The sequence below is a fragment of the Gopherus flavomarginatus genome, chromosome 20 (genome assembly GCF_025201925.1).
Source record: "Gopherus flavomarginatus isolate rGopFla2 chromosome 20, rGopFla2.mat.asm, whole genome shotgun sequence".
In the NCBI taxonomy this organism is placed as follows: domain Eukaryota; kingdom Metazoa; phylum Chordata; order Testudines; family Testudinidae; genus Gopherus; species Gopherus flavomarginatus.
This window is the reverse complement of record NC_066636.1, coordinates 23,479,511-23,506,053: the sequence shown is the minus strand read 5'-3', so window position 1 is coordinate 23,506,053 and position 26,543 is coordinate 23,479,511. Positions and strand designations below refer to the sequence as shown.

At 42.7% G+C, this 26,543-nt stretch overlaps 2 protein-coding genes across 3 annotated transcripts; both read left to right on the top strand.

Moving 5' to 3' along the window:
• Positions 1-805: 805 nt before the first annotated feature.
• Positions 806-12,026, top strand: LOC127037754 (claw keratin-like). 2 transcript variants are annotated; one of them, XM_050929784.1, is made up of 2 exons: positions 806-1,286; positions 11,970-12,026. In XM_050929784.1, the coding sequence occupies exons 1-2, from the start codon at positions 806-808 to the stop codon at positions 12,017-12,019; spliced, it is 531 nt and encodes a 176-aa protein (XP_050785741.1). In that variant the 3' UTR covers positions 12,020-12,026. The 2 variants fall into 2 exon arrangements, with proteins under 2 accessions (XP_050785741.1, XP_050785740.1); XM_050929783.1 differs by lacking the exon at positions 11,970-12,026 and having other exon boundaries at positions 806-1,187; positions 1,236-1,456.
• Positions 12,027-22,250: 10,224 nt separating this feature from the next.
• Positions 22,251-22,727, top strand: LOC127038319 (claw keratin-like). Its single transcript, XM_050930900.1, has one exon. The coding sequence runs from the start codon at positions 22,269-22,271 to the stop codon at positions 22,725-22,727; it is 459 nt and encodes a 152-aa protein (XP_050786857.1). The 5' UTR covers positions 22,251-22,268.
• Positions 22,728-26,543: the final 3,816 nt, after the last annotated feature.

Below are 26,543 nucleotides of genomic sequence, written 5' to 3'. Positions count from 1 at the left end.
GCCCAACAATCTGAAACCCTGAGGAAAACAGCTCCATCAAAAGGCAGATTTAGCAAGGCAGTCAAGTTTGTTTGGTAACTAATTAGGACCTCCTTCTCAAAAGGCATCTCAGATCCTTCAGGCAGTCCTACAAACTGTATAAAAGTGCTCACATCTCAGGACTCTTCTAAACACTTCCCTGCACTTCATCTCCTCCGTGAACACGGTAAGTCCATTTCGACTCCATCTCTTTCTTACCATAGAGATATCCTAATAACGTCCATTTACATTTAAGATTGAATCTTGCACATACTCTCAGTGACTTTTATCAGGGTGATTTTCCATAATTACATTGTGCACTTATTCAGTTGCAACGGCTGGTGGATTCATGATAAGCTGAAGGGTGCATTTTAGAAGCAACATATGCAACTGGGAAATATATTTTCTATCAATTTTAAATGGAATTAGGGCATTTAAATCTTTTAAGTGACTTTAGAAAATCCTTTAGTCATTTCTCTTTCCAAAGACATAATTACACTGATTCCAGTTGGTGCTTTTCAGACACAATCGTTGAGAGGACTTCAAATAGGCCGTTTGGGAGGGAAGTTTAGTGGGAGAGGAGAAGAGGTGTAGAAAGCGGAACTAGAACAAATAATAGCCATGAACATAAGGACTGAGTCCATTCCCCCTCCTCCTCTCTCTCGGGACCTTGTAGATCTCACTACAATAGTAACTGAGCTTTGAAGCCTTTCTTCCACTGACACTTGTGCCTTCTCTTTAATCTGTTTCCCGTTGGGTGTTTCAGGTTTACCTCCATCACAGAAAGATGTCTTGCTCCAGCCTGTGCTATCCAGAATGCGGAGTGGCCCGTCCCAGTCCAGTGTCTGGCAGCTGCAATGAGCCTTGCGTTAGGCAGTGCCCTGACTCTGAAGTGATCATCAAACCATCACCGGTTTTCATAACCCTCCCAGGACCAATTCTCAGCAGTTTCCCTCAGCAGAGTGAAGTGGGAGCTGTAGGAGCACCTGTGGTCGGATCTGGCTATGGAGGCTCCTTCGGTTTGGGGGGATTGTACGGCTATGGAGGCCTTTATGGGGGATTAAGTGGTTATGGTGGACTGGGTGGTTATGGGGGAGGTTATGGGGGACTGGGTGGTTATGGGGGAGGTTATGGTTACAGGGGATTAGGTGGTTATGGGAGCCATTCTGGTTATGGGGGATTGGGTGGTTATGGTAGACTGTGTGGTTATGGGGGAGGTTATGGGGGACTGTGTGGTTATGGGGGAGGTTACGGTTACAGGGGATTAGGTGGTTATGGGAGCCATTCTGGTTATGGGGGATTGGGTGGTTATGGGGGACTGTGTGGTTATGGGGGAGGTTATGGGGGACTGTGTGGTTATGGAGGAGGTTACGGTTACAGGGGATTAGGTGGTTATGGGGAATTATGCAGTTATGGGGGATACGGCCGTAAGTATTGAGTTGGATACTGTGGGCCCTGTTAATCCCACACGAATATCCATGAAATAAAGGAGAATAGACCTGACTTGTTCTATCCTTTCCAACAATATGTATCATAAACATCTCGCTTTGAATTATGCTATGGCAGACATGTAATGGAGAACCTGCCTACTCTTCTGTCTCTATTATGCTGTGTTTTATTTCCCACCAACTGGGGTAAACCAAGAAACTGAAAAAAGTACTGCTCTGTATTATTTCTTCCTGCAATTTTGTATTGCAAATTTCATTCGCATTAAAAACTATACAGCATCATAATATCAGTCTTGTGGTCCTCCTTTTTCTCCCTATTTGTTTAAAAATTCATCTCTGTGGAGCAGGTAGCACCAGGCACATGTCAAGTTGCAACTTTGAAAGTCATGGAGTGAATCCGGCCCTTGAAGAGATCCATAGGATTATGCAAGCCTTCTGCACAGGGCCAGAGTTCCTCCTTTCATTACCTGGTTGAGCAAAGTGTCTTTTTATGAAATGATTTATATATATTGTCACTTAAAGAATGTACATTTTTACTTTGGTTTCAAGAAGACCAATCATTGGTTCATGGTAAGCGAAGGTGTGACTCTTTGCAGGAGAATCACCCAGGTTTTCAGAAGCAAAAGAAAATTGGCCAGCAAATTGCTTGGTTAATGCATGGTTAAGTCAAGTCCCGGCCTGTTGAATGGCAGAGTATCTTTGGAGACAGACTGCCTTTGCTTCTAGAGTGCTTTGAAGGTTTGGCTGTTCACTAGATAGCTCTTCTCAACTTTAATTCCACAAGTTTATGTAGTATAAGAGTCTAATGGCTTTTGAGGTTGCTCTTGCTCATTACACTCCATATATATGACATCCTCAGAGTCAATCGTGGCACGATGTTGCAGGAACTGCAAATTAAAAATGACATTTTCATCTACACATTTTGTCAACATTTTTGTGTCCTTCAGCCCCCAGAAGATGAATATTTTCCAATAATCAAATTTTTGATTGGATAACACAAAAGGAAAAAATTATCCAGACCAGCCTGTCTCTTCCAAGAACATGTCATAAAATTTATCTGGTGAGGGGTGATACAACCATCTGGGCACAGGTTTTATTTAAGGGCAATTCAACTCTACTCTTCAATTTCAGACCATACCTCTGGACTACTCTTTGGAACAAAAGAACAGAGACATTTCTATAGATGATCAGGCCTCTCTCTAGACTCATAGACATTAAGGTCAGAAGGGACCATTATGATCATCTAGTCTGACCTCCTGCACAATGCAGGCCACAGAATCTCACCCATCCACTCCTGTAGCAAACCCTCAGCCTATGTCTGAGTTATTGAAGTCCTCAGATTGTAGTTTGAAGACCTCAAGCTGCAGAGAATCCTCCAGCAAGTGACCTATGCCCCATGCTGCAGAGGAAGGTGAGAAACCTCCAGGGCCTCTGCCAATCTTCCCTGGAGGAAAATTCCTTCCCGACCGCAAATATGGTGATCAGTTAAACCCTGAGCAGTGGGCAAGACTCACCAGCCAGCACCCAGGAAAGAATTCTCTGTAGTAACTCAGATCCCTCCCCATCTAACATCCCATCACAGGCCACTGGGCATACTTACCTGCTGATAATCAAAGATCAATTGCCAAATGAATTGCCAAAATTAGGCTATCCCATCATACCACTCCCTCCATAAACTTATCAAGCTTAGTCTTAAAGCCAGATATGTCTTTTGCCCCCACTACTCCCTTTGGAAGGCTGTTCCAGAACTGCACTCCTCTAATGGTTAGAAACCTTTGTCTACTTTCAAGTCTAAACTTCCTAGTGTCCAGTTTATGTCCATTTATTCTTGTGTCCACATTGATACTAAGTTTACATAATTCCTCTCCCTCCCTAATATTTATCCCTCTGATATATTTATAAAGAGCAATCCTATCCCCCCTCTATCAGCGGTCAGTACCAGAGGTTTTACTGGGAGTTGCAAGTAAGCCAGGAGAAGAGAGGTATAGGGTCCCTTTCCCTTAAAGGAAGTTTTTCACTATCCCCCATCAATTAGATCTAACCTACATTACTGGAGGATACCCTGAAGCGTAAGAGTTGATATCCTTGAAACTAGAACAAATGCTGTAAATCCATCTCAGTCTCTATTTCCTCTTTTCCTCAGTTCTTCTATTTTCTGCAAGCACCGTTCTGTCCACATCACAAAGAGACATGTCCCAACTCATCCCTCTCCTTTGAGATACTCGAGGATCAAGACTGATTTAAAGCTGCAGCATTAAAGTCCTGAACTGCTGAGGAAGAAACCTTTCCCACTGAGGAATGAGCCTTTCACAATGCCCTAATACGGCCAATCTACCCATTTAAAATAACTACTTAATTCTTCTTTCTTCATTGTTAAATTGGAAGGCCTTGCAAAACCTGATCATTTGAATTCCAGTGATAGTGTTTCATGATCAGCTCAAGCTGTAACGCAATTGGACCTGGGCTGAATCAGCGTATATAACAATGGTCCTTGTTCTGGAAACATTTAAGAAAATGTTTTTCTAAATGAGCCATTAATTTTAGATGCTTGACAGGAGAGGCTCAGGCCCATATTTCTGGATTGCTGACTACTCAAAAATTCTATTAAAGATAACGGGAGACATCTGTGCTCAATATTTCTTGATAACAGGCTTCAAGGTTTACTAAGTTATGCAGGAACAGTGGAAACCTTATCCTAGGGAGGGAAGCCCTACCCATAGGAACCCTAACCATAGCTCCAAGTGCCCAACCCTTAGGAACCCTAACCCAAGGGTGGGAAGCGCAAACTATAGGAACCCTAACCCAAGCTTCAAGTGCCCTACCCTTAAGAGCCCTAACCCTTAAGGTGAGACGCTCTACCCATAAGTAATCTGAACTCTAGCTCCAAGTGCCCTCCCATAGGAACCCTAACCCTAGCTCCAAGTGCCATACCCTTAGAAACCCTACCCTACTGCGGGAAGCCCTACCCATAGGAACTCTCAGCCTAGATCCAAGTGCCCTAACCATAGGAACCCTAACCCTAGCTCCAGGTGCCCTACCCGTGGGAACCCTAACCCTAGCTCCAAGTGCCCTACCCATAGGAATCTTAACCCTAGCTCCAAGTGCTCTACCCTTAGGAACCCTAACCCTGGGACAGGAAGACCCACCCAGAGAAACCCTAACCCTAGCTCCAATTACCCTTAGGAACCCTAACCATAGGACGGGAAGCCCTACCCATAGGAAACCTTACCATAGGGTGGGATGCCCTCCCCATAGGAATTCTAACCCTAGGGTGGGGTGTCCTACCCATAGGAACACTAACCCTATCTCCAAGTGCCCTACCGTTAGGAACCCTAACCCTAGGACGAGAAGCCCCACCCATAGGAAACCTAACCATAGCTTCAAATGCCCTACCCATAGGAATCCTAACCCTAGGGTGGGGTGTCCTACCCATAGGAACCCTAACCCTAGCTCCAAGTGCTCTACCCTTAGGAACCCTAACCCTGGGACAGGAAGACCTACCCAGAGAAACCCTAACCCTAGCTCCAATTACCCTTAGGAACCCTAACCATAGGACGGGAAGCCCTACCCATAGGAAAAAGAACCCTAGCTCCAAGTGCCCTACCCACAGGAACTCTAACCCTAGCTCCAAGTGCACTAAACGTAGGAACACTATCCCTTGGGTGGGGTGTCCTACCCATTGGAACCACAAGCATAGCTCGAAGTGTCTACCCTTAGGAACACTAGCCCTAGCTCTAAGTGTCCTACTCTTAGGAACCCTATCCCTATGGTGGGGTGCCCTACCCAGAGGAACCCTAACCCTAAGGTGGGGCACCCTAACCGTAGGAACCATTACCCTAACTCCAAGCGCCTTACCTATAAGAATCCTAATTCTAGAGCAGGGCACCCTACCCATAGGAACCCTAACCCTAGCTCAAAGTGACCTTCCCGTAGGAACCCTAACTCTAGCCCCAAGTGCCCTACCCATAGGAATCCTAACCCTAGGGTGGGCCGCACTAACAGTAGGAACCATAACCCGAGCTCCAAATGCCCTAAGCAGAGGAACACAAACCCTAGAGAGGGGTTTTCTACCCATAGGAAACCTAAGCCTAGCTCTAAGTGCCCTACTCTTAGTAACCCTAACTCTAGAGCGGTAAGCCCTACCCATAGGAACCCTTACCCTAGCTGCAAGTGCCCTACCCTTGTGGAGATGTCCAAAACTAGCACACTCTTTTGGCCTAACAACATGGAAGCCTTTCATTCTTAGAAGAGATAATGAATGGAGGAGAAGTTTTAACCATAAGACCTGTAGTATAATGTAACATATATTTGAATTTGAACTAAACAGGAGTAGAAATTTTCAAAAGAAAAGAAAAGAAGGCCGAAAGCAAGAAGCAAGTAAGAAAGAAATGCCCTCTCTCTATGGTTTCACGAAGGGCCATATCCTATCGCCAGCTCCAAGGTGATGTATTTTACACACAATTTGCCTTCTTGATTGCAGCTGTAGAGTTTCACAAACAAGTCCTGTTTGCCACCATTCTCAATTACTTTTTCCCCTTAGTGAGTCTCAACTAAGGCAAAACACAATTGAGGTCATGTAGAGACCTAAAGAGAGGGCAGGAGAGAGAAAGAGAGTAACACAGATAGACCGAGTCCTTCTCTTCGTGTCTCCAACTCTGCTCCCGTACTCTGCTTTTAGTCTTTTTGCCCTACTTACCCTTAGTGACCAACGGAACCAGCCCTAGTGAATCCTTGTTACTGTCTTTGTCCGAAAAAATCCTCTTTCTAACTAGTATAATTATATAAAATTTCTGTCGTTAATGTGTTGGATTTTCAGTCCATTAAAAAATTATAACACAGAAAATGGTTGGGATACAATAAACAATACCAGGTTCTTTATTAGCATGTAGCCTCTACATAGAAACAAGTTTAGTCCAGCATCAGAATGTGGTGCCTCTGCCAATCTGCCCTGGAGGAAAATTCCTTCGTGACCCCAAATATGGCGATCAGTTAAACCCTGAGCATGTGGGCAAGACTCACCAGCCAGCACTCAGGAAAGAATTCTCTGGAGTAACTCAGATCCCACCCCATCTAACATCTCATCACAGACCATTGGGCCTATTTACCTTCTAATAATCAAAGATCAATTAATTGCCAGAATTAGGCTATCCCATCATACCATCCCCTCCATAAGCTTATCAAGATTAGTTTTGAAACCAGATATGTCTTTTGCCCCCACTACTCCCCTTGGAAGGCTGTTCCAGAACTTCACCCCTCTAATGGTTAGAAACCTTCGTCTAATTTCAAGTCTAAACTTCCTAGCATACAGTTTATATTCATTTGTTCTTGTGTCCACATTGGTACTAAGCTTAAATAATTCCTCTCCCTCCCTGATATTTATCCCTCTGATATATTTATAAAGAACAATCATATCTCCCCTCAGCCTTCTTTTGGTTAGGCTAAACAAGCCAAGCTCTTTGAGTCTCCTTTCATAAGACAGGTTTTCCATTCCTCAGGTCATCCTAATAGCCCTTCTCTGTACCTGTTCCAGTTTGAATTCATCCTTCTTAAACGTGGGAGACCAAAACTGCACACGGTATTCCAGATGAGGTCTCACCAGTGCCTTGTATAACAATACTAACACCTTCTTATCTTTACTGGAAATATCTCACCTAATGCATCCTAAAACCTCATTAGCTTTTTTAACAGCCGTATCACATTGCCGGCTCATAGTCATCCTGTGATCAACCAACACTCCAAGGTCCTTCTCCTCCTCTGCTACTTCTAACTGATGTGTCCCCAATTTATAACCAAAATTCTTGTTATTAATCCCTAAATGCATGACTTTGCACTTTTCACTATTAAATTTCATCCTATTACTATTACTCCAGTTTACAAGGTCATCCAGATCTTCCTGTATGATATCTCAGTCCTTCTCTGTGTTAGCAATACCTCCCAGCTTTGTGTCATTTGCAAACTTTATTAGCACATTCCCACTTTATGTGCCGAGGTCAATAATAAAAAGATTAAATAAGATTGGTCCCAAAACCGATCCCTGAGGAACTCCACTAGTAACCTCCTTCCAGCCTGACAGTTCACCTTTCAGTATGACCCGTTGTAGTCTCCCCTTTAACCAATTCCTTATTCACCTTTCAATATTCATATTGATCCCCATCTTTTCCAATTTAACTAATAATTCCCCATGTGGAGCTATATCAAATGCCTTACTGAAATTGAGGTAAATTAGATCCGCTGCATTTCCTTTGTCTAAAAAATCTGTTAACTTCTCAAAGAAGTCCTGTCGCAATGAATGTCACTTGCCAACTGCTTCACAAGGAACAAGAACAATTAATTTGTCATTTATGGAGTAAACGTAGGGAATTTCTTCCTAAACCCTAAATTAAAAATTGGAGATGAGAATTTTCAGAGCTACCTATGGGATATGAATGCCCAAGTTCCAACTGAAATCAATAAGATCTAGTGTTACAAATGCACGTCTTGCTCTGAAAATTCAAGCCTGAACTTCTCAGCCTCAAGAAAAATATTCCTGCAGCTTTAGAATGGACTAAAAGATATTGGAAAAGAACCAAACAAAACCCTTAACGCTGTTAAGAATCACAGAGTGTATGTGCAAGATTCCGTCCTAAATTAAAACTAACACGCTAAGACATTATCTCAAAGATCATAGAGAGAGTGAGTCAAATACGACTTCTCCAATTCATGGAAGAGAATGAGTTAAAGAAGTGGCTTGAAGACCTCTGAGTCATGAGTGTTTTTACAAAGTTTTGTAGACAGCCTTGAGGATTAGACAGAACCTTTGTTCCTGTATGTCTAATTAGTTATGAAACAAACTTTGTGTAATCCCTTCAATGGATGTATTTTTTCCCTCCTTGTTTTGAGGATTAGTTTGTTCTTAAATCCATATGGTTGGACATACACTATATGCGCTGGACCTCTCTTTCATCTTAAAACTCCTCACTCCTGAGGAAAAGTGCTCACAATTGGTCCCAAGTTAGTCACAGCGGCCAGTGGTGGGCAGATAAACCCTCTGCAGTCTTGGTACGGCCTAATCCATGGCTCATTGCAGCGTGTAGCTACTGACTGAGGGCTTGTCACCCCACATGGTACCACTCGTCATGGGTTTCTAGAGCAAGATATCTTGCTGCAATGAAAGTCACCTTCAACGCACAGCAATGAGTAGAGGACAGAAAAGGCACGGGGACCCATGAAAATAACTTTCAAAGCCTATATTTTCCAAGAGGAATTTTTCCATCTTGTCCATCTACCGGGATGATGGAACTTTTCCATGCACCAGTCAATTTGCTGAGGTTATAGTTAGGCTTCATTTTATAGCATATCTTGGAATTTATGTTCACTTATTCCTTAAGTGGATTCAGTGTGTAATCTTCACCTCAAGGTGCTTCTGTGTCTCTGCGTATAAAACAGGGATAACAACAATTATGCTACATGTGAGGCTTCCTCAGGATTATGAATTTCAAGGCATTGCAAAAACACTCATTACTATTTTATAAGTGCAAAGGGTTTCATTATTACAATATTGAGGGTGTCCTCTTTGGGTAAGACGCCCAGTCCCGAGTGCTTGAGTCACCTCAAAACATACATGGCAAGGTCTCTCACGTCCTCCTTACCCAGGCCTAGATATACAGCGTTATAATTTGGGTATTACAATTTCATTAATTGTAGCTTTACACTAATAACCACAAACAATGAGGAAAACATTTACGTTCATTGAAGTTGTTATGCATGCAACAAGATTGGTTCCGTAGTTAATAAGGTCCTCTTCAAAAGAAAAGGGCATCTCACGTCCTTTCTAAATCATATGAAAGCACCTGCCACTTAGATCTTTTCAGATCACTCATCTAGCGTTATTCATCTTGGTGGACATGGTCAGTCTGATTTTACTCACACAGTTGGGGGTGGAGGTGCAGAATATGCACAGAATGATACACTCCACGCAAGGTTTTCTCTAACCTCGTCTCGGTAAAGTGCCTTTCTCCAAATAGAAGTTGATGGAGTTGTGGTGGTCTACACTAGCTCAGATTCAATTCCTTAACTTTAAAATATATGAACAAGAGAAAACAAACTACATTCAAAAAAATCAAAGGGCATCCATTTGAGGGGGAGGGAGCTCAGAATGACGAACGGAGTACTGGAATGACATCTGAGATCTTGACATGCATTTTTAAAGTGAATATTGGAACATCTAATTGCAGTAAAAAGTTATTGCTACTATAATAATACAGTATGTCTCTTTGGCCATATAAAGTGTTTGTGAAGTGCTTTCAAAATATAATTATACCTGTTTTACACAGAGGTGAATGGAGGCACATTAAGGTGAAGGTCAAGGTCAGACAGGGAGAGATTGGCAGAGTCAGAAATATCCCCCAGTAATTGGGACTACTCATGCCAAACACTAATCTCCATCTCTTGAATCCTACTGGACACTTATCAACCATGGCTTCCACATCTGTCACTAACCCCAAAAGTAACTCTTACAGAGGCTCATTCTGGTTTTTTTTTAATGTTCTTTTGATAATTGTTTAGAGTTGGTGCCACAAGTGGAGGTCCAATTTTAGGTTAATTTTGAATCCCTGTAAGGAGAAATTCTCCCCTGGGCAGAGGGTCATCACAAAAGCCAATGCTCCATTACAGTCCCTGATAAATCCTAGTTTGAAAGTTTCAAGTTGGACTCAAAATGTCCATAGGCATTGTACTATCCTCCTGACAAAGGGGAAATTTCAGATAAAAGGCCCTGAAGGAAATAGAATGCTTCCCATTGATTACAAAGGAAACTGGATCTGACCCAGTGCACAAAAATGCCTCCCTCCTTCCTACCGGGTACAATATGCACTGCCCAATGCCCCAGCCACGACCAGCATGAATAGAAAGGAAAAAACTGGATTCCTGTTCATGACAGACAGTTGTACTAGTGACACAGCTCTGAAACACCTTGACATTCATTCTCATTGCAGCATCAAGAAAGTCAGTGGAATGACATGAGGAATGCAGTTGACTTGTACAATTTTTAGATGAATGAAAGATGAAGACTGCAACAATGTCACACCCTTTGAGATTAGCCCAACAATCTGAAACCCCGAGGAAAACAGCTCCATCAAAAGGCAGATTTAGCAAGGCAGTCAAGTTTGTTTGGTAACTAATTAGGACTCCTTCTCAAAAGGCATCTCAGATCCTTCAGGCAGTCCTACAAACTGTATAAAAGTGCTCACATCTCAGGACTCTTCTAAACACTTCCCTGCACTTCGTCTCCTCTGTGAACACGGTAAGTCCATTTCGACTCCATCTCTTTCTTACCATAGAGATATCCTAATAACGTCCATTTGCATTTAAGATTGAATCTTGCACATACTCTCAGTGACTTTTATCAGGGTGATTTTCCATAATTACATTGTGCACTTATTCAGTTGCAACGGCTGGTGGATTCATGATAAGCTGAAGGGTGCATTTTAGAAGCAACATATGCAACTGGGAAATATATTTTCTATCAATTTTAAATGGAATTAGGGCATTTAAATCTTTTAAGTGACTTTAGAAAATCCTTTAGTCATTTCTCTTTCCAAAGACATAATTACACTGATTCCAGTTGGTGCTTTTCAGACACAATCGTTGAGAGGACTTCAAATAGGCCGTTTGGGAGGGAAGTTTAGTGGGAGAGGAGAAGAGGTGTAGAAAGCGGAACTAGAACAAATAATAGCCATGAACATAAGGACTGAGTCCATTCCCCCTCCTCCTCTCTCTCGGGACCTTGTAGATCTCACTACAATAGTAACCGAGCTTTGAAGCCTTTCTTCCACTGACACTTGTGCCTTCTCTTTAATCTGTTTCCCGTTGGGTGTTTCAGGTTTACCTCCATCACAGAAAGATGTCTTGCTCCAGCCTGTGCTATCCAGAATGCGGAGTGGCCCGTCCCAGTCCAGTGTCTGGCAGCTGCAATGAGCCTTGCGTTAGGCAGTGCCCTGACTCTGAAGTGATCATCAAACCATCACCGGTTTTCATAACCCTCCCAGGACCAATTCTCAGCAGTTTCCCTCAGCAGAGTGAAGTGGGAGCTGTAGGAGCACCTGTGGTCGGATCTGGCTATGGAGGCTCCTTCGGTTCGGGGGGGATTGTAACGGCTATGGAGGCCTTTATGGGTGGATTAAGTGGTTATGGTGGACTGGGTGGTTATGGGGAGGTTATGGGGGACTGGGTGGTTATGGGGGAGGTTATGGTTACAGGGGATTAGGTGGTTATGGGAGCCATTCTGGTTATGGGGGACTTGTGTGGTTATGGGGAGGTTACGGTTACAGGGATTAGGTGGTTATGGGAGCATTGGTTATGGGGGACTGTGTGGTTATGGGGGAGGTTACGGTTACAGGGGATTAGGTGATTATGGGAGCCATTCTGGTTATGGGGGATTGGGTGGTTATGGGGGACTGTGTGGTTATGGGGGAGGTTATGGGGGACTGTGTGGTTATGGAGGAGGTTACGGTTACAGGGGATTAGGTGGTTATGGGGGATTATGCAGTTATGGGGGATACGGCCGTAAGTATTGAGTTGGATACTGTGGGCCCTGTTAATCCCACACGAATATCCATGAAATAAAGGAGAATAGACCTGACTTGTTCTATCCTTTCCAACAATATGTATCATAAACATCTCGCTTTGAATTATGCTATGGCAGACATGTAACGGAGAACCTGCCTACTCTTCTGTCTCTATTATGCTGTGTTTTATTTCCCACCAACTGGAGTAAACCAAGAAACTGAAAAAAGTACTGCTCTGTATTATTTCTTCCTGCAATTTTGTATTGCAAATTTCATTCGCATTAAAAACTATACAGCATCATAATATCAGTCTTGTGGTCCTCCTTTTTCTCCCTATTTGTTTAAAAATTCATCTCTGTGGAGCAGGTAGCACCAGGCACATGTCAAGTTGCAACTTTGAAAGTCATGGAGTGAATCCGGCCCTTGAAGAGATCCATAGGATTATGCAAGCCTTCTGCACAGGGCCAGAGTTCCTCCTTTCATTACCTGGTTGAGCAAAGTGTCTTTTTATGAAATGATTTATATATATTGTCACTTAAAGAATGTACATTTTTACTTTGGTTTCAAGAAGACCAATCATTGGTTCATGGTAAGCGAAGGTGTGACTCTTTGCAGGAGAATCACCCAGGTTTTCAGAAGCAAAAGAAAATTGGCCAGCAAATTGCTTGGTTAATGCATGGTTAAGTCAAGTCCCGGCCTGTTGAATGGCAGAGTATCTTTGGAGACAGACTGCCTTTGCTTCTAGAGTGCTTTGAAGGTTTGGCTGTTCACTAGATAGCTCTTCTCAACTTTAATTCCACAAGTTTATGTAGTATAAGAGTCTAATGGCTTTTGAGGTTGCTCTTGCTCATTACACTCCATATATATGACATCCTCAGAGTCATTCGTGGCACGATGTTGCAGGAACTGCAAATTAAAAATGACATTTTCATCTACACATTTTGTCAACATTTTTGTGTCCTTCAGCCCCCAGAAGATGAATATTTTCCAATAATCAAATTTTTGATTGGATAACACAAAAGGAAAAAATTATCCAGACCAGCCTGTCTCTTCCAAGAACATGTCATAAAATTTATCTGGTGAGGGGTGATACAACCATCTGGGCACAGGTTTTATTTAAGGGCAATTCAACTCTACTCTTCAATTTCAGACCATACCTCCGGACTACTCTTTGGAACAAAAGAACAGAGACATTTCTATAGATGATCAGGCCTCTCTCTAGACTCATAGACATTAAGGTCAGAAGGGACCATTATGATCATCTAGTCTGACCTCCTGCACAATGCAGGCCACAGAATCTCACCCATCCACTCCTGTAGCAAACCCTCAGCCTATGTCTGAGTTATTGAAGTCCTCAGATTGTAGTTTGAAGACCTCAAGCTGCAGAGAATCCTCCAGCAAGTGACCTATGCCCCATGCTGCAGAAGAAGGTGAACAGCCTCCAGGGCCTCTGCCAATCTTCCCTGGAGGAAAATTCCTTCCCGACTGCAAATATGGTGATCAGTTAAACCCTGAGCAGTGGGCAAGACTCACCAGCCAGCACCCAGGAAAGAATTCTCTGTAGTAACTCAGATCCCTCCCCATCTAACATCCCGTCACAGGCCACTGGGCATACTTACCTGCTGATAATCAAAGATCAATTGCCAAATGAATTGCCAAAATTAGGCTATCCCATCATACCACTCCCTCCATAAACTTATCAAGCTTAGTCTTAAAGCCAGATATGTCTTTTGCCCCCACTACTCCCTTTGGAAGGCTGTTCCAGAACTGCACTCCTCTAATGGTTAGAAACCTTTGTCTACTTTCAAGTCTAAACTTCCTAGTGTCCAGTTTATGTCCATTTATTCTTGTGTCCACATTGATACTAAGTTTACATAATTCCTCTCCCTCCCTAATATTTATCCCTCTGATATATTTATAAAGAGCAATCCTATCCCCCCTCTATCAGCGGTCAGTACCAGAGGTTTTACTGGGAGTTGCAAGTAAGCCAGGAGATCAGAGGTATAGGGTCCCTTTCCCATAAAGGAAGTTTTTCACTATCCCCCATCAATTAGATCTAACCTACATTACTGGAGGATACCCTGAAGCGTAAGAGTTGATATCCTTGAAACTAGAACAAATGCTGTAAATCCATCTCAGTCTCTATTTCCTCTTTTCCTCAGTTCTTCTATTTTCTGCAAGCACCGTTCTGTCCACATCACAAAGAGACATGTCCCAACTCATCCCTCTCCTTTGAGATACTCGAGGATCAAGACTGATTTAAAGCTGCAGCATTAAAGTCCTGAACTGCTGAGGAAGAAACCTTTCCCACTGAGGAATGAGCCTTTCACAATGCCCTAATACGGCCAATCTACCCATTTAAAATAACTACTTAATTCTTCTTTCTTCATTGTTAAATTGGAAGGCCTTGCAAAACCTGATCATTTGAATTCCAGTGATAGTGTTTCATGATCAGCTCAAGCTGTAACGCAATTGGACCTGGGCTGAATCAGCGTATATAACAATGGTCCTTGTTCTGGAAACATTTAAGAAAATGTTTTTCTAAATGAGCCATTAATTTTAGATGCTTGACAGGAGAGGCTCAGGCCCATATTTCTGGATTGCTGACTACTCAAAAATTCTATTAAAGATAACGGGAGACATCTGTGCTCAATATTTCTTGATAACAGGCTTCAAGGTTTACTAAGTTATGCAGGAACAGTGGAAACCTTATCCTAGGGAGGGAAGCCCTACCCATAGGAACCGTAACCCTAGTTCAAAGTGCCGACCCTTAGGACCCCTAACCCTAGGGTGAGAAGCCCTACCCATAGGAACCCGAACCATAGCTCCAAGTGCCCAACCCTTAGGAACCCTAACCCAAAGGTGGGAAGTGCTACCTATAGGAACCCTAACCCTAACCCAAGCTTCAAGTGCCCTACCCTTAGAAACCCTACCCTACTGTGGGAAGCCCTACTCATAGGAAATCTCAGCCTAGATCCAAGTGCCCTAAGCATAGGAACCCTAACCCTAGCTCCAGGTGCCCTACCCGTGGGAACCCTAACCCTAGCTCTAAGTGCCCTACCCTTAGGAACCTTAACCCTAGGGCAGAAAGCTCTACCCACAGGAATGTTAACCCTAGCTCCAAGTGCACTAGTCATAGGAAAGCTAACCTTAGTTCCAAGTGCCCTACCAGTAGGAAATCTAACGCTAGAGAGGAAGCCCTACCCATAGGAACACTAACCCTATCTCCAAGTGCCCTACCGTTAGGAACCCTAACCCTAGGGAGGGAAGCCCTACCCATAGGAAACCTAACCATAGCACCAAATGCCCTACACATAGGAATCCTAACCCTAGGGTGGGGTGTCCTACCCATAGGAACCCTAACCCTAGCTCCAAGTGCTCTACCCTTAGGAACCTTCACCCTGGGACAGGAAGACCTACCCAGAGAAACCCTAACCCTAGCTCCAATTACCCTTAGGACCCCTAACCATAGGGTGGGAAGCCCTACCCATAGGAAAAAGAACCTTAGCACCAAGTGCCCTACCCACAGGAACTCTAACCCTAGCTCCAAGTGCCCTACCCACAGGAACTCTAACCCTAGTTCCAAGTGCACTAAACGTAGGAACACTAACCCGTGGGCGGGGTGCCCTACCCATAGGAACCATAAGCATAGCTCGAAGTGCCCTACCCATAGGAAACCTAACAATAGGGCGGGAATCCTAACCCTACTGTGGGGTGTCCTACCCATAGGAACCCTAATCCTAGCTCCAACTGCCCTACCCTTAGGAACCATAACCATAGGGTGGGAAGCCCTACCCATAGGAAAAAGAACCCTAGCTCCAAGTGCCATAACCATAGGAACACTATCCCTTGGGCAGGGTGCCTTACCCATTGGAACCACAAGCATAGCTCGAAGTGTCTACCCTTAGGAACACTAGCCCTAGCTCTAAGTGCCCTACTCTTAGGAACCCTATCCCTATGGTGGGGTGCCCTACCCAGGGGAACCCTAACCCTAAGGTGGGGCACCCTAACCGTAGGAACCTTAACACTATTCCAAGTGCCCTACCCATAGGAACCCTAACCTTAAGGTGGGGCACCCTAACCATAGGAACCATTACCCTAATTCCAAGTGCTCTACCTATAAGAACCCTAATTCCGGAGCAGGGCACCCTACCCATAGGAACCCTAACCCTAGCTCAAAGTGACCTTCCCGTAGGAACCCTAACCCTAGCCCCAAGTGCCCTACCCATAGGAATCCTAACCCTAGGGTGGGCCTCACTAACAGTAGGAACCACAATCCAAGCTCCAAATGCCTTAAGCAGAGGAACCCAAACCCTAGAGAGGGGTTTCCTACCCATAGGAAACCTAAGCCTAGCTCTAAATACCCTACTCTTAGTAACCCTAACCCTCGGGCGGTAAGCCCTACCCATAGGAACCCTTACCCTAGCTGCAAGTGCCCTACCCTTGTGGAGATGTCCAAAACTAGCACACTCTTTAGGCATAACAACATGGAAGCCTTTCATTCTTAGAAGAGATAATGAATGGAGGAGAAATTTTAACCATAAGACCTGTAGTATAATGTAACATATATTTGAATTTGCACTAAACAGGAGTAGAAATTTTCAAAAGAAAAGAAAACAAGGACGAAAGGAAGAAGCAAGTAAGAAAGAAATGCTCTCTCTCTGTGGTTTCACGAAGGGCCATATCCTATCGCCAGCTCCAAGGTGATGAATTTTACACACAATTTGCCTTCTTGATTGCAGCTGTAGAGTTTCACAAACAAGTCCTGTTTGCCACCATTCTCAATTACTTTTTCCCCTTGGTGAGTCTTAACTAAGGCAAAACACAATTGAGGTCATGTAGAGACCTAAAGAGAGGGCAAGAGCGAGAAAGAGAGTAACACAGATAGACAGAGCCCCTCTCTTCGTGTCTCCAACTCTGCTCCCGTACTCTGCTTTTAGTCTTCTTGCCCTACTTACCCTTAGTGACCAACGGACCAAGCCCTAGTGAATCCTTGTTACTGTCTTTGTCCGAAAAAATCCTCTTTCTAACTAGTATAATTATATAAAATTTCTGTCGTTAATGTGTTGGATTTTCAGTCCATTAAAAATTATAACAGAGAAAATGGTTGGGATACAATAAACAATTCCAGGTTCTTTATTAGCATGTAGCCTCTACATAGAAACAAGTTTAGTCCAGCATCAGAATGTGGTGCCTCTGCCAATCTGCCCTGGAGGAAAATTCCTTCGTGACCCCAAATATGGCGATCAGTTAAACCCTGAGCATGTGGGCAAGACTCACCTCCCAGCACCCAGGAAAGAATTCTCTGGAGTAACTCAGATTCCACCCCATCTAACATCCCATTATAGACCATTGGGCCTATCTACCTGCTAATAATCAAAGATCAATTAATTGCCATAATTAGGCTATCCCATCATACCATTCCCTCCATAAGCTTATCAAGATTAGTTTTGAAGCCAGATATGTCTTTTGCCCCCACTACTCCCCTTGGAAGGCTGTTCCAGAACTTCACTCCTCTAATGGTTAGAAACCTTCGTCTAATTTCAAGTCTAAACTTCCTAGCATACAGTTTATATTCATTTGTTCTTGTGTCCACATTGGTATTAAGCTTAAATAATTCCTCTCCCTCCCTGATATTTATCCCTCTGATATATTTATAAAGAACAATCATATCTCCCCTCAGCCTTCCTTTGGTTAGGCCAAACAAGCAAGCTCTTTGAGTCTCCTTTCATAAGACAGGTTTTCCATTCCTCAGGTCATCCTGATAGCCGTTATCTGTACCTGTTCCAGTTTGAATTCATCCTTCTTAAACTTGGGAGACCAAAACTGCACAAGGCATTCCAGATGAGGTCTCACCAGTGCCTTGTATAACAATACTAACACCTCCTTATCTTTACTGGAAATATCTCACCTAATGCATCCTAAAACCTCATTAGCTTTTTTAACAGTCATATCACATTGCCGGCTCATAGTCATCCTGTGATCAACCAACACTCCAAGGTCCTTCTCCTCCTCTGTTACTTCTAACTGATGTGTCCCCAATTTATAACCAAAATTCTTGTTATTAATCCCTAAATGCATGACTTTGAACTTTTCACTATTAAATTTCATCCTATTACTATTACTCCAGTTTACAAGGTCATCCAGATCTTCGTGTATGATATCTCAGTCCTTCTCTGTGTTAGCAATACCCCCAGCTTCTTGTCATCCGCAAACTTTATTAGCACATTCCCACTTTATGTGCCGAGGTCAGTAATAAGAAGATTAAATAAGATTGGTCTCAAAACCGATCCCTGAGGAACTCCACTAGTAACCTCCTTCCAGCCTGACAGTTCACCTTTCAGTATGACCCGTTGTAGTCTCCCCTTTAACCAATTCCTTATTCACCTTTCAATTTTCATATTGATCCCCATCTTTTCCAATTGAACTAATAATTCCCCATGTGGAGCTATATCAAATGCCTTACTGAAATTGAGGTAAATTAGATCCGCTGCATTTCCTTTGTCTAAAAAATCTGTTAACTTCTCAAAGAAGTCCTGTCGCAATGAATGTCACTTGCCAACTGCTTCACAAGGAACAAGAACAATTAATTTGTCATTTATGGAGTAAACGTAGGGAATTTCTTCCTAAACCCTAAATTAAAAATTGGAGGTGAGAATTTTCAGAGCTACCTATGGGATTTGAATGCCCAAGTCCCAACTGAAATCAATAAGATCTAGTGTTACAAATGCACGTCTTGCTCTGAAAATTCAAGCCTGAACTTCTCAGCCTCAAGAAAAAAATTCCTGCAACTTTAGAATGGACTAAAAGATATTGGAAAAGAACCAAACAAAACCCTTAACGCTGTCAAGAATCACAGAGTGTATATGTAAGATTCAGTCCGAAATTAAAACTATCACTGACACACTAAGACATCATCTCAAAGATCATAGAGACAGTGAGTTAAACAAGACTTCTCCAATTCATGGAAGAGAATGAGTTAAAGAAGTGGCTTGAAGACCTCTGAGTCATGAGTGTTTTTACAAAGTTTTGTAGACAGCCTTGAGGATTAGACAGAACCTTTGTTCCTGTACGTCCAATTAGTTATGAAACAAATTTTGTGTAACCCCTTCAACGGATGTATTTTTTCCCTCCGTGTTTTGAGGATTAGTTTGTTCTTAACTTCATATGGTAGGCCATGCACTATATGCTCTGGATCTCTCTTTCATCTTAAAACTCCTCACTCCTGAGGAAAAGAGCTGACAATTGGTCCCAAGTTAGTCACAGCAGCCAGTGGTGGGCAGATAAACCCTCCGCAGTCTTGGTACGGCCTAATCCATGGCTCATTGCAGCGCGTAGCTACTGACTGAGGGCTTGTCACCTCACATGGTACCACTCGTCATGGGTTTCTAGAGCAAGACATCTTTCTGCAATGGAAGTCAGCTTGCAACACACAGCAATGAGAAGAGGACAGAAAAGGCACAGGGACCCATGAAAGTAACTTTCAAAGCCTATATTTTCCAAGAGGAATTTTTCCATCTTGTCCATCTACCGGGATGATGGAACTTTTCCATGCACCAGTCAATTTGCTGAGGTTATAGTTAGGTTTCATATTATAGCATATCTTGGAATTAATGTTCACTTTTTCCTTAAGTGGATTCAGTGTGTAATCTTCACCTCAAGGTGCTTCTGTGTCTCTGCGTATAAAATAGGGATAACAATAATTATGCTACATGTGAGACTTCCGCAGGATTATGAATTTCAAGGCATTGCAAAAACACTCATTATTATTTTATAAGTGCAAAGGGTTTTATTATTATAATATTGAGGGTGTCCTCTTTGGGTTAGATGCCCAGTCCCGAGTGCTTGAGTCACCTCAAAACATACATGGCAAGGTCCCTCAAGTCCTCCCTACTCAGGCCATGATATACAGCGTTATAATTTGGGTATTACAATTTCATTAATTGTAGCTTTACACTAATAACCACAAACAATGAGGAAAACTTTTACATTCATTGAAGTTGTTATGCATGCAACAAGATTGGTTCCATAGTTAATAAGGTCCTCATCAAAAGAAAAGGGCATCTCATGTCCTTTCTAAATCATATGAAAGCACCTGCCACTTAGATCTTTTCAGAGCACTCATCTAGTGTTATTCATCTTGGTGGACATGGTCAGTCTGATTTGACTCACACAGTTGGGGGAATGCAGTTGGCTTGTCCAATTTTAAATGAAAGAAAGCTGAAGACTGCAACAATGTCACACCCTTTCAGGTTGAGATTAGCCCAACAATCCCAAACTCTGAGGAAAACTGTCCCATCAAAAGAAGGATTTAGCAAGGCAGTTGAGTTTGTTTGGTAACTAATTAGGACCTCCTCCACAATCAGAATCAAGTACCAAGTACTGGAATGACATCTCAGACCTGGACATGCCTTTTTAAAGTGAATCAAATCTTTAATATTGGAATATCTATTCCTAGTAAAACGTTATTACTACTCAAATAATACATCTCTTTGGCCATATAAAACTTCATGAGTGCTTTCAAATGCTTAGATCATAGGAAGCCTCAGAGCTTCCATCAAGAAAGTTATAATTAAGACCTAGTGTGAAAGTTTCAAGTGGGACTCAAGTTGTCCATAGACTTCATACTATCCCCTGCCAAAGAAGGAATTTCAGACTTAAGGTCCTGACAGGGAACATACTGAAGGCAATGAAATGATTCCCATTGATTACAAAGGCAACTGGATCTGACTCGTTAGGGATGGAGGTTGTGAGGATACAAAATGCAGTGCCCAATGCCCTAACCACGACTAGCATGAATTGAAAGGCCCAAACTGGATTCCTGTTCATAACAGCCAGTTGTACTAGTGACACAGCTCTGAATCACCTTGACATTCATTCTCATTGCAGCACCAAGAAAGTCAGTGGAAAGACATGAGGAATGCAGTTGGCTTGTACAATTTTTAGATGAAAGAAAGATGAAGACTGCAACAATGTCACACCCTTTGAGGCTGAGATTAGCCCAACAATCCCAAATCCTGAGGAAAACAGCTCCATCAAAAGGAGGATATAGCAAGGCAGTCAAGTTTGTTTGGTAACTAATTAGGACTTCCTCCACAAAAGGCATCTCAGATCCATCAGGCAGTCCTACAAACTGTATAAAAGTGCTCACATCTCAGGACTCTTCTAAACACTTCTCTGCACTTCATCTCCTCCGTGAACACGGTAAGTCCATTTCGACTCCATCTCTTTCTTACCATAGAGATATCCTAATAGCGTCCATTTGCATTTAAGATTGAATCCTGCACATACTCTCAGTGACTTTTATCAGGGTGATTTTCCATAATTACATTGTGCACTTATTCAGTTGCAATGGCTGGTGGATTCATGATGTTAAGCTAAAAGGGGCATTTTAGAAGCAACATATGCAACGGGGAAATATATTTTCTATTAATTGCAAATGGAATTAGGGCATTTAAATCTTAAGTGACTTTAGAAAATCCTTTAGTCATTTCTTTTTTCAGTAGATTAGGAAGAAACTTTTCCAATTTACTCCATAACGGGCCAATTCGGTGGTTTTTTACTTTATTCTGAAGAAGCTATTATTTATCACTGTTGTAGACAGAAGAATGGATTAAGCTGACAACTGGTGTAATTCAGTGTAGCAATTCCTATATTCTTATGAGCAGAAATATCCATTCAAGATTCTTTGTCCTGAGATGGTTAAAATTAGTGTTGCTTGATGGAAGTCAGTGGATTTAAGCCAATGTACCTCGGCCAAGGATCTTGTCTTTAGTGATTTGTTTGGAGAAAAGAAAAGTTTCTGTTAATTTCTCAGCAAGTATTAGTGATTTACAAGGTTTGGAAAACCAAAAAGCCACACCCAATATCCAAAAAGAAAAGAATTGGATTACCATTATCCTAGCCATGTTTTCAATGAGAAATGTCTAAAATGGACACAGAATCCCAGCTGTCCATAATAGACATAACTACACTGATTCCAGTCGGTGCTTTTCAGACACAGTCATTGAGAGGATTTCAAAGGGGCCGTTTGGGAGGGAAGTTTAGTGGGAGAGGAGAAGAGGCGTAGAAAGCGGAAATAGAACAAATAATAACTATGAACATAGGGACCGAGTCCACTCCTCCTCCTCTCTCTCGGGACTTGTAGATCTCACTACAGTAGTAACCGAGCTTTGAAGCCTTTCTTCCACTGACACTTGTGCCTTCTCTTTAATCTGTTCCCCGTTGGGTGTTTCAGGTTTACCTCCATCACAGAAAGATGTCTTGCTCCAGCCTGTCCTATCCAGAATGCGGGGTGGCCCGTCCCAGTCCAGTGTCTGGCAGCTGCAATGAGCCGTGCGTTAGGCAGTGCCCTGACTCTGAAGTGATCATCAGACCATCACCAGTTGCCGTAACCCTCCCAGGACCAATTCTCAGCACTTACCCTCAGCAGAGTGAAGTGGGAGCTGTTGGAGCACCTGTGGTCGGATCTGGCTATGGAGGCTCATTCGGTTTGGGGGGATTGTATGGCTATGGAGGCCATTATGGAGGATTGTATAGTTACAGGGGATTAGGTGGTTATGGGGGGCATTATGGCTATGGTGCACTGGGTGGTTATGGGGGACTGTGTGGTTATGGGGGAGGTTATGGTTACAGGGGATTAGGTGGTTATGGAGGATTATGCGGTTATGGGGGATATGGCCGTAGGTATAGCGGTGGATACTGTGGGCCATGTTAATCCCAACAGGAATATCCATGAAATAAAGGAGAATAGGCCTGACATGTTCTATCTTTTCCACTATTGTGTTCCTTAAGCACCTCACTTTGAATTTTGCTACGGCAGATATATTAGAGATATGGAGAAGCTGCTAGTCCTCTGTCTCTATTATGCTTTGTTTCATTTCCCAGCAATTAGGGTAAATCATGGAACTTAAAAAGGTTCTGCTCTGTATTGTTTCTTCCTGTAACTGTGTACTGCAAATTTCATTCACATTAAAATTATGCTGCATCATCATATCAGTCTTGTGGTTCTCCTTGTTCCTTCCTTCTTGTCTAAAAGTCGTGCTGGACGAAATTCAGCCCTGTGGAGAAGGCAGAACCAGCCCCTTCTCACACTGCAACTTTGAAAATCATGTAGTGACTTCGGTCCTTGAAGTGGTCCATAGGATTATGCAAACCCTCTGCCCAGGGCTCAACTTCCTCCTTGCATTACCTGATTGAGCAAAGAGTCTTTTCCTCAAAAGACTTATAAAGATTATCACTTTAAGAATATACATTTTTCTTTTGCTTTGAAGAAGTCCAATGACATAGTTCATGGTAAACATCTGCAACTTTGGACTTTTCAGATCACTTATCTTGCCTTGTTCTGCTTGGTGAAAAGTCTGATTTGACTCACTCTCTTTAAAGCTATTGCGAGGTCATGTGTTTGCATTAACTGGATCTTGCACAGGCATTCTGCATTTCTTAACATGTTAAGGTGGGATTTCCACATATATATGACATGTAGGTAATTTTGTGTGTTGCCTGCATAAGTGGACACACCCAATAAAAGTTAAAGCTGGAATGTTGAAAGGCACACATCTATTTGAGACACCCAGTTCCCGTTAAATTTTACTGGGAATTGGATATTCAAATCCCTTAAAAAGCTCTGAAAAGTCTCACCCCTAAGTTTTAATTTAAGGATGTAAGGAAGAATCTCCTCTGAATTATTCCATAATGGATCATTGCAGGGTTCTCAATATCTGAAATGATGGTACTCAACTTTATCTGAAATGGGATAATACATTACAAAGACCACTGGCCTGATTTGGAAATGTTTTGGTCTTTTGTATGTAAGTAGCAATTTTAGACACAGATCAGCTGGTGTAAGTTACTGTGGCTCCACAGGACCTAGATACATTTACAACAGCTGAGGATCTATTCCTTAGTATAGTTTTTGTATGAAAAGACTGTTAATATATAGATGCACAAGCATGCGGCCAGAACATGTAGGACACAACTAGTTTACATGGAGAGGTTAAACAAGGAAACAAGCATTACTAACATTGTACTCTCCATACTCTTGATTATAATTATGGGAAATGGACTAAAAATTCCAGCTGTCCAGGATAGAAGGACAAAGAGAAGAGTTCAAAGGGGTTGGAAAAGAGGGACGGTAAAAAAGAAAGTGGAGGAAGAGATCTAGAAGGAGGGAGTACGTTGCCAGGAACTGAGGGACTATGTCAGTTCTTTGTTCCCATAAGAATAGTAGCTGAATTTCCAAATTTTTATTCCACTGACAGTTGTACCTTAAATGTACTCTGCTCAGCTTGATTTATGCAGTTCCCTGTCACTCTTCCACAAAGCCTTTCTCTGAATGTCTTTCTGTGTGGCAGCAGAGATGATTACCACAAAGCGGCACTGAATTGTACCTAGGGTCAGAGAAAGCCTTAGTATAGTAATGGTTATTCTTGCCAACACATTTCAAAACAGAGCTACTTTGCAGCATCTCAGGGGAAACAGAACACATGTAGTCGTATCCACAGCAGAGGTTTTCAGAAACCTGCCAATGGCAGGCCTGGAACTCACAACCATTGTGCTTGGGGTGAAAGTTTACTGCCATATTCTCCAAAGCAAACAATAACTCTAATGGTGCTAAGGACTTCAGAAAAGCTGGTCTACCTCCTATAATTAGAAGGATAATAATTATTCAAATGATTGCAGTGGTTACAAATTTCAAACATGTTAGTGGGTGGAGTAGAATTAAATTTCAATGTATAATTCAAATAGCAAAAAAATCAAAAGACAACCCAGTTGCTTAAATGCAATTTCCCACTACTTATGTAGAAAGTTAAAAGGAAAAATATTCAAAGTCAGTGAAAGGCTTTCCTATATCTTGATATAAATACCTGAAATTATACACTTTCATTGGGCTACTGTGACAGGAAAACATAGAAGTATTTCTATTTAAAGAAAGGACTACACAACTCTGCACACTAATTCTGACTGGTGCTTAACTGTGACTACACCAAATTGACTTGTGCATGGAACAGTTTCAGAGTCTGGATTGCTGGAAGAGACAGAAAAATATCATGAGGAAAATATGGAGTTGGAGCAAAGGTTTTCCTAATTAAGATTAATTTACACTTGTGCAACCACACGGGTCTTGTAATGAAGTTTGGATACTTTAATTTTATATGGAGATTTACAGTCCTACACCGCTCCTGAACAAGCATGACATTTACATGTTTGTGATTCTTTTGGAGAATTATTATCCTTATATAGGCAAAATAACATGCATCCAAAAAGGCATAGTTAGATCAGATCTCAATATTATCTAGGTGGCCATTGTTTACACTTAAATCAGAATTGATTCATCCAGAATTTCACCATAGCAAAACCAAAGAAAAATAAACTGAAATTAAAAAAGAGAATTAGCAATTACTGTCATGTAAGTGATATATTTGGAAGCCAAGAATGGTAAATGTTATTTAACAAGATAAGTTATTAATGCTGTTTTGTGTAACACTGTCTAATAGGGATCAGGACTAGTGGTTAGTATGTGGCACTAGAGGTTAAGACAATAATATTTTATTGCTGCCTTTGATACGGAGTTGTGGCATTCATCTCAATGTGCCTGTGTAAATCTGCAAGGAGGAAGAGAATAGCAATTTCACTGGATGTTCTGAGATTTTCCCAGCGCTAAGGGCTTTCACACATTTCAGTTCCAATAGTTGGACTATGATAGCTGAAGAGTGCCTCTGGGTGGCAGGGCCCTTCTTCCCGGTATCGTCCCTCTCATTGGGTTCATATCCCTCTACTAAGTCAGTCTTCCAGTGCCAGGCCCTGTGCCCAGGGTTCCCAGCTCGCTCTCCCCAGCTGCTCCTCATGCTTGGCTTCAGTATCGCTTGGGGTACGGCTGGTCTCTGCCATGCTGGCTTTGACCCCACGGTGCTTGGCTGGAGTTCAGACTGGGCCTTTGCTGGGCCAGCTCCTGGCTGCTCTGGCTCCCAAACTCTGCTGCTCACTCCCTAGCCTGGCTCAGGTCGCTGGGCTCCCCTTAACTCAGCCCTACTCTGGCTCAAGCAGCAGCTGCTCACTTGGAGGACAGGCCTCTGGGTTCCTGACTCCCTCATTGGCCTCTCTGCCCTGTCAATCGGGCTGATTTGGAGTATTGGCCTCTCCCCATTGGCCCTGCGGACTGTCAGTCTCACAAGCCTGATTTCTCTTCCATCCTTCCCCTTTCTTTTGCTAATGGAGAGAGCCAACCAATATAAAAACAAAACAAAACAAAACAAAACAACCCAAAAAACAAACAAAAAAACCAACTACAGTTTCACTATAGGGCCAGCAGCCCCCTTACATATTTGAGCATATGAGGAGGTCCTATGCTGAGGTAGGCCGGGCTGTCCTCTGCCGCCTCAGGTTCCTGCCCCAGCAGCAGCTCCCCTCAGCTTGAGCTGCAGAAAATGGCTACAGAGCCAGAACAGAGTAGCTCCTTCCTGCCCTTTTAAACCTTTCCAGTCTCCTCCGGCCTGTGTCCTCTTGCTCAGTTTCAACACACATGAGCACAGAC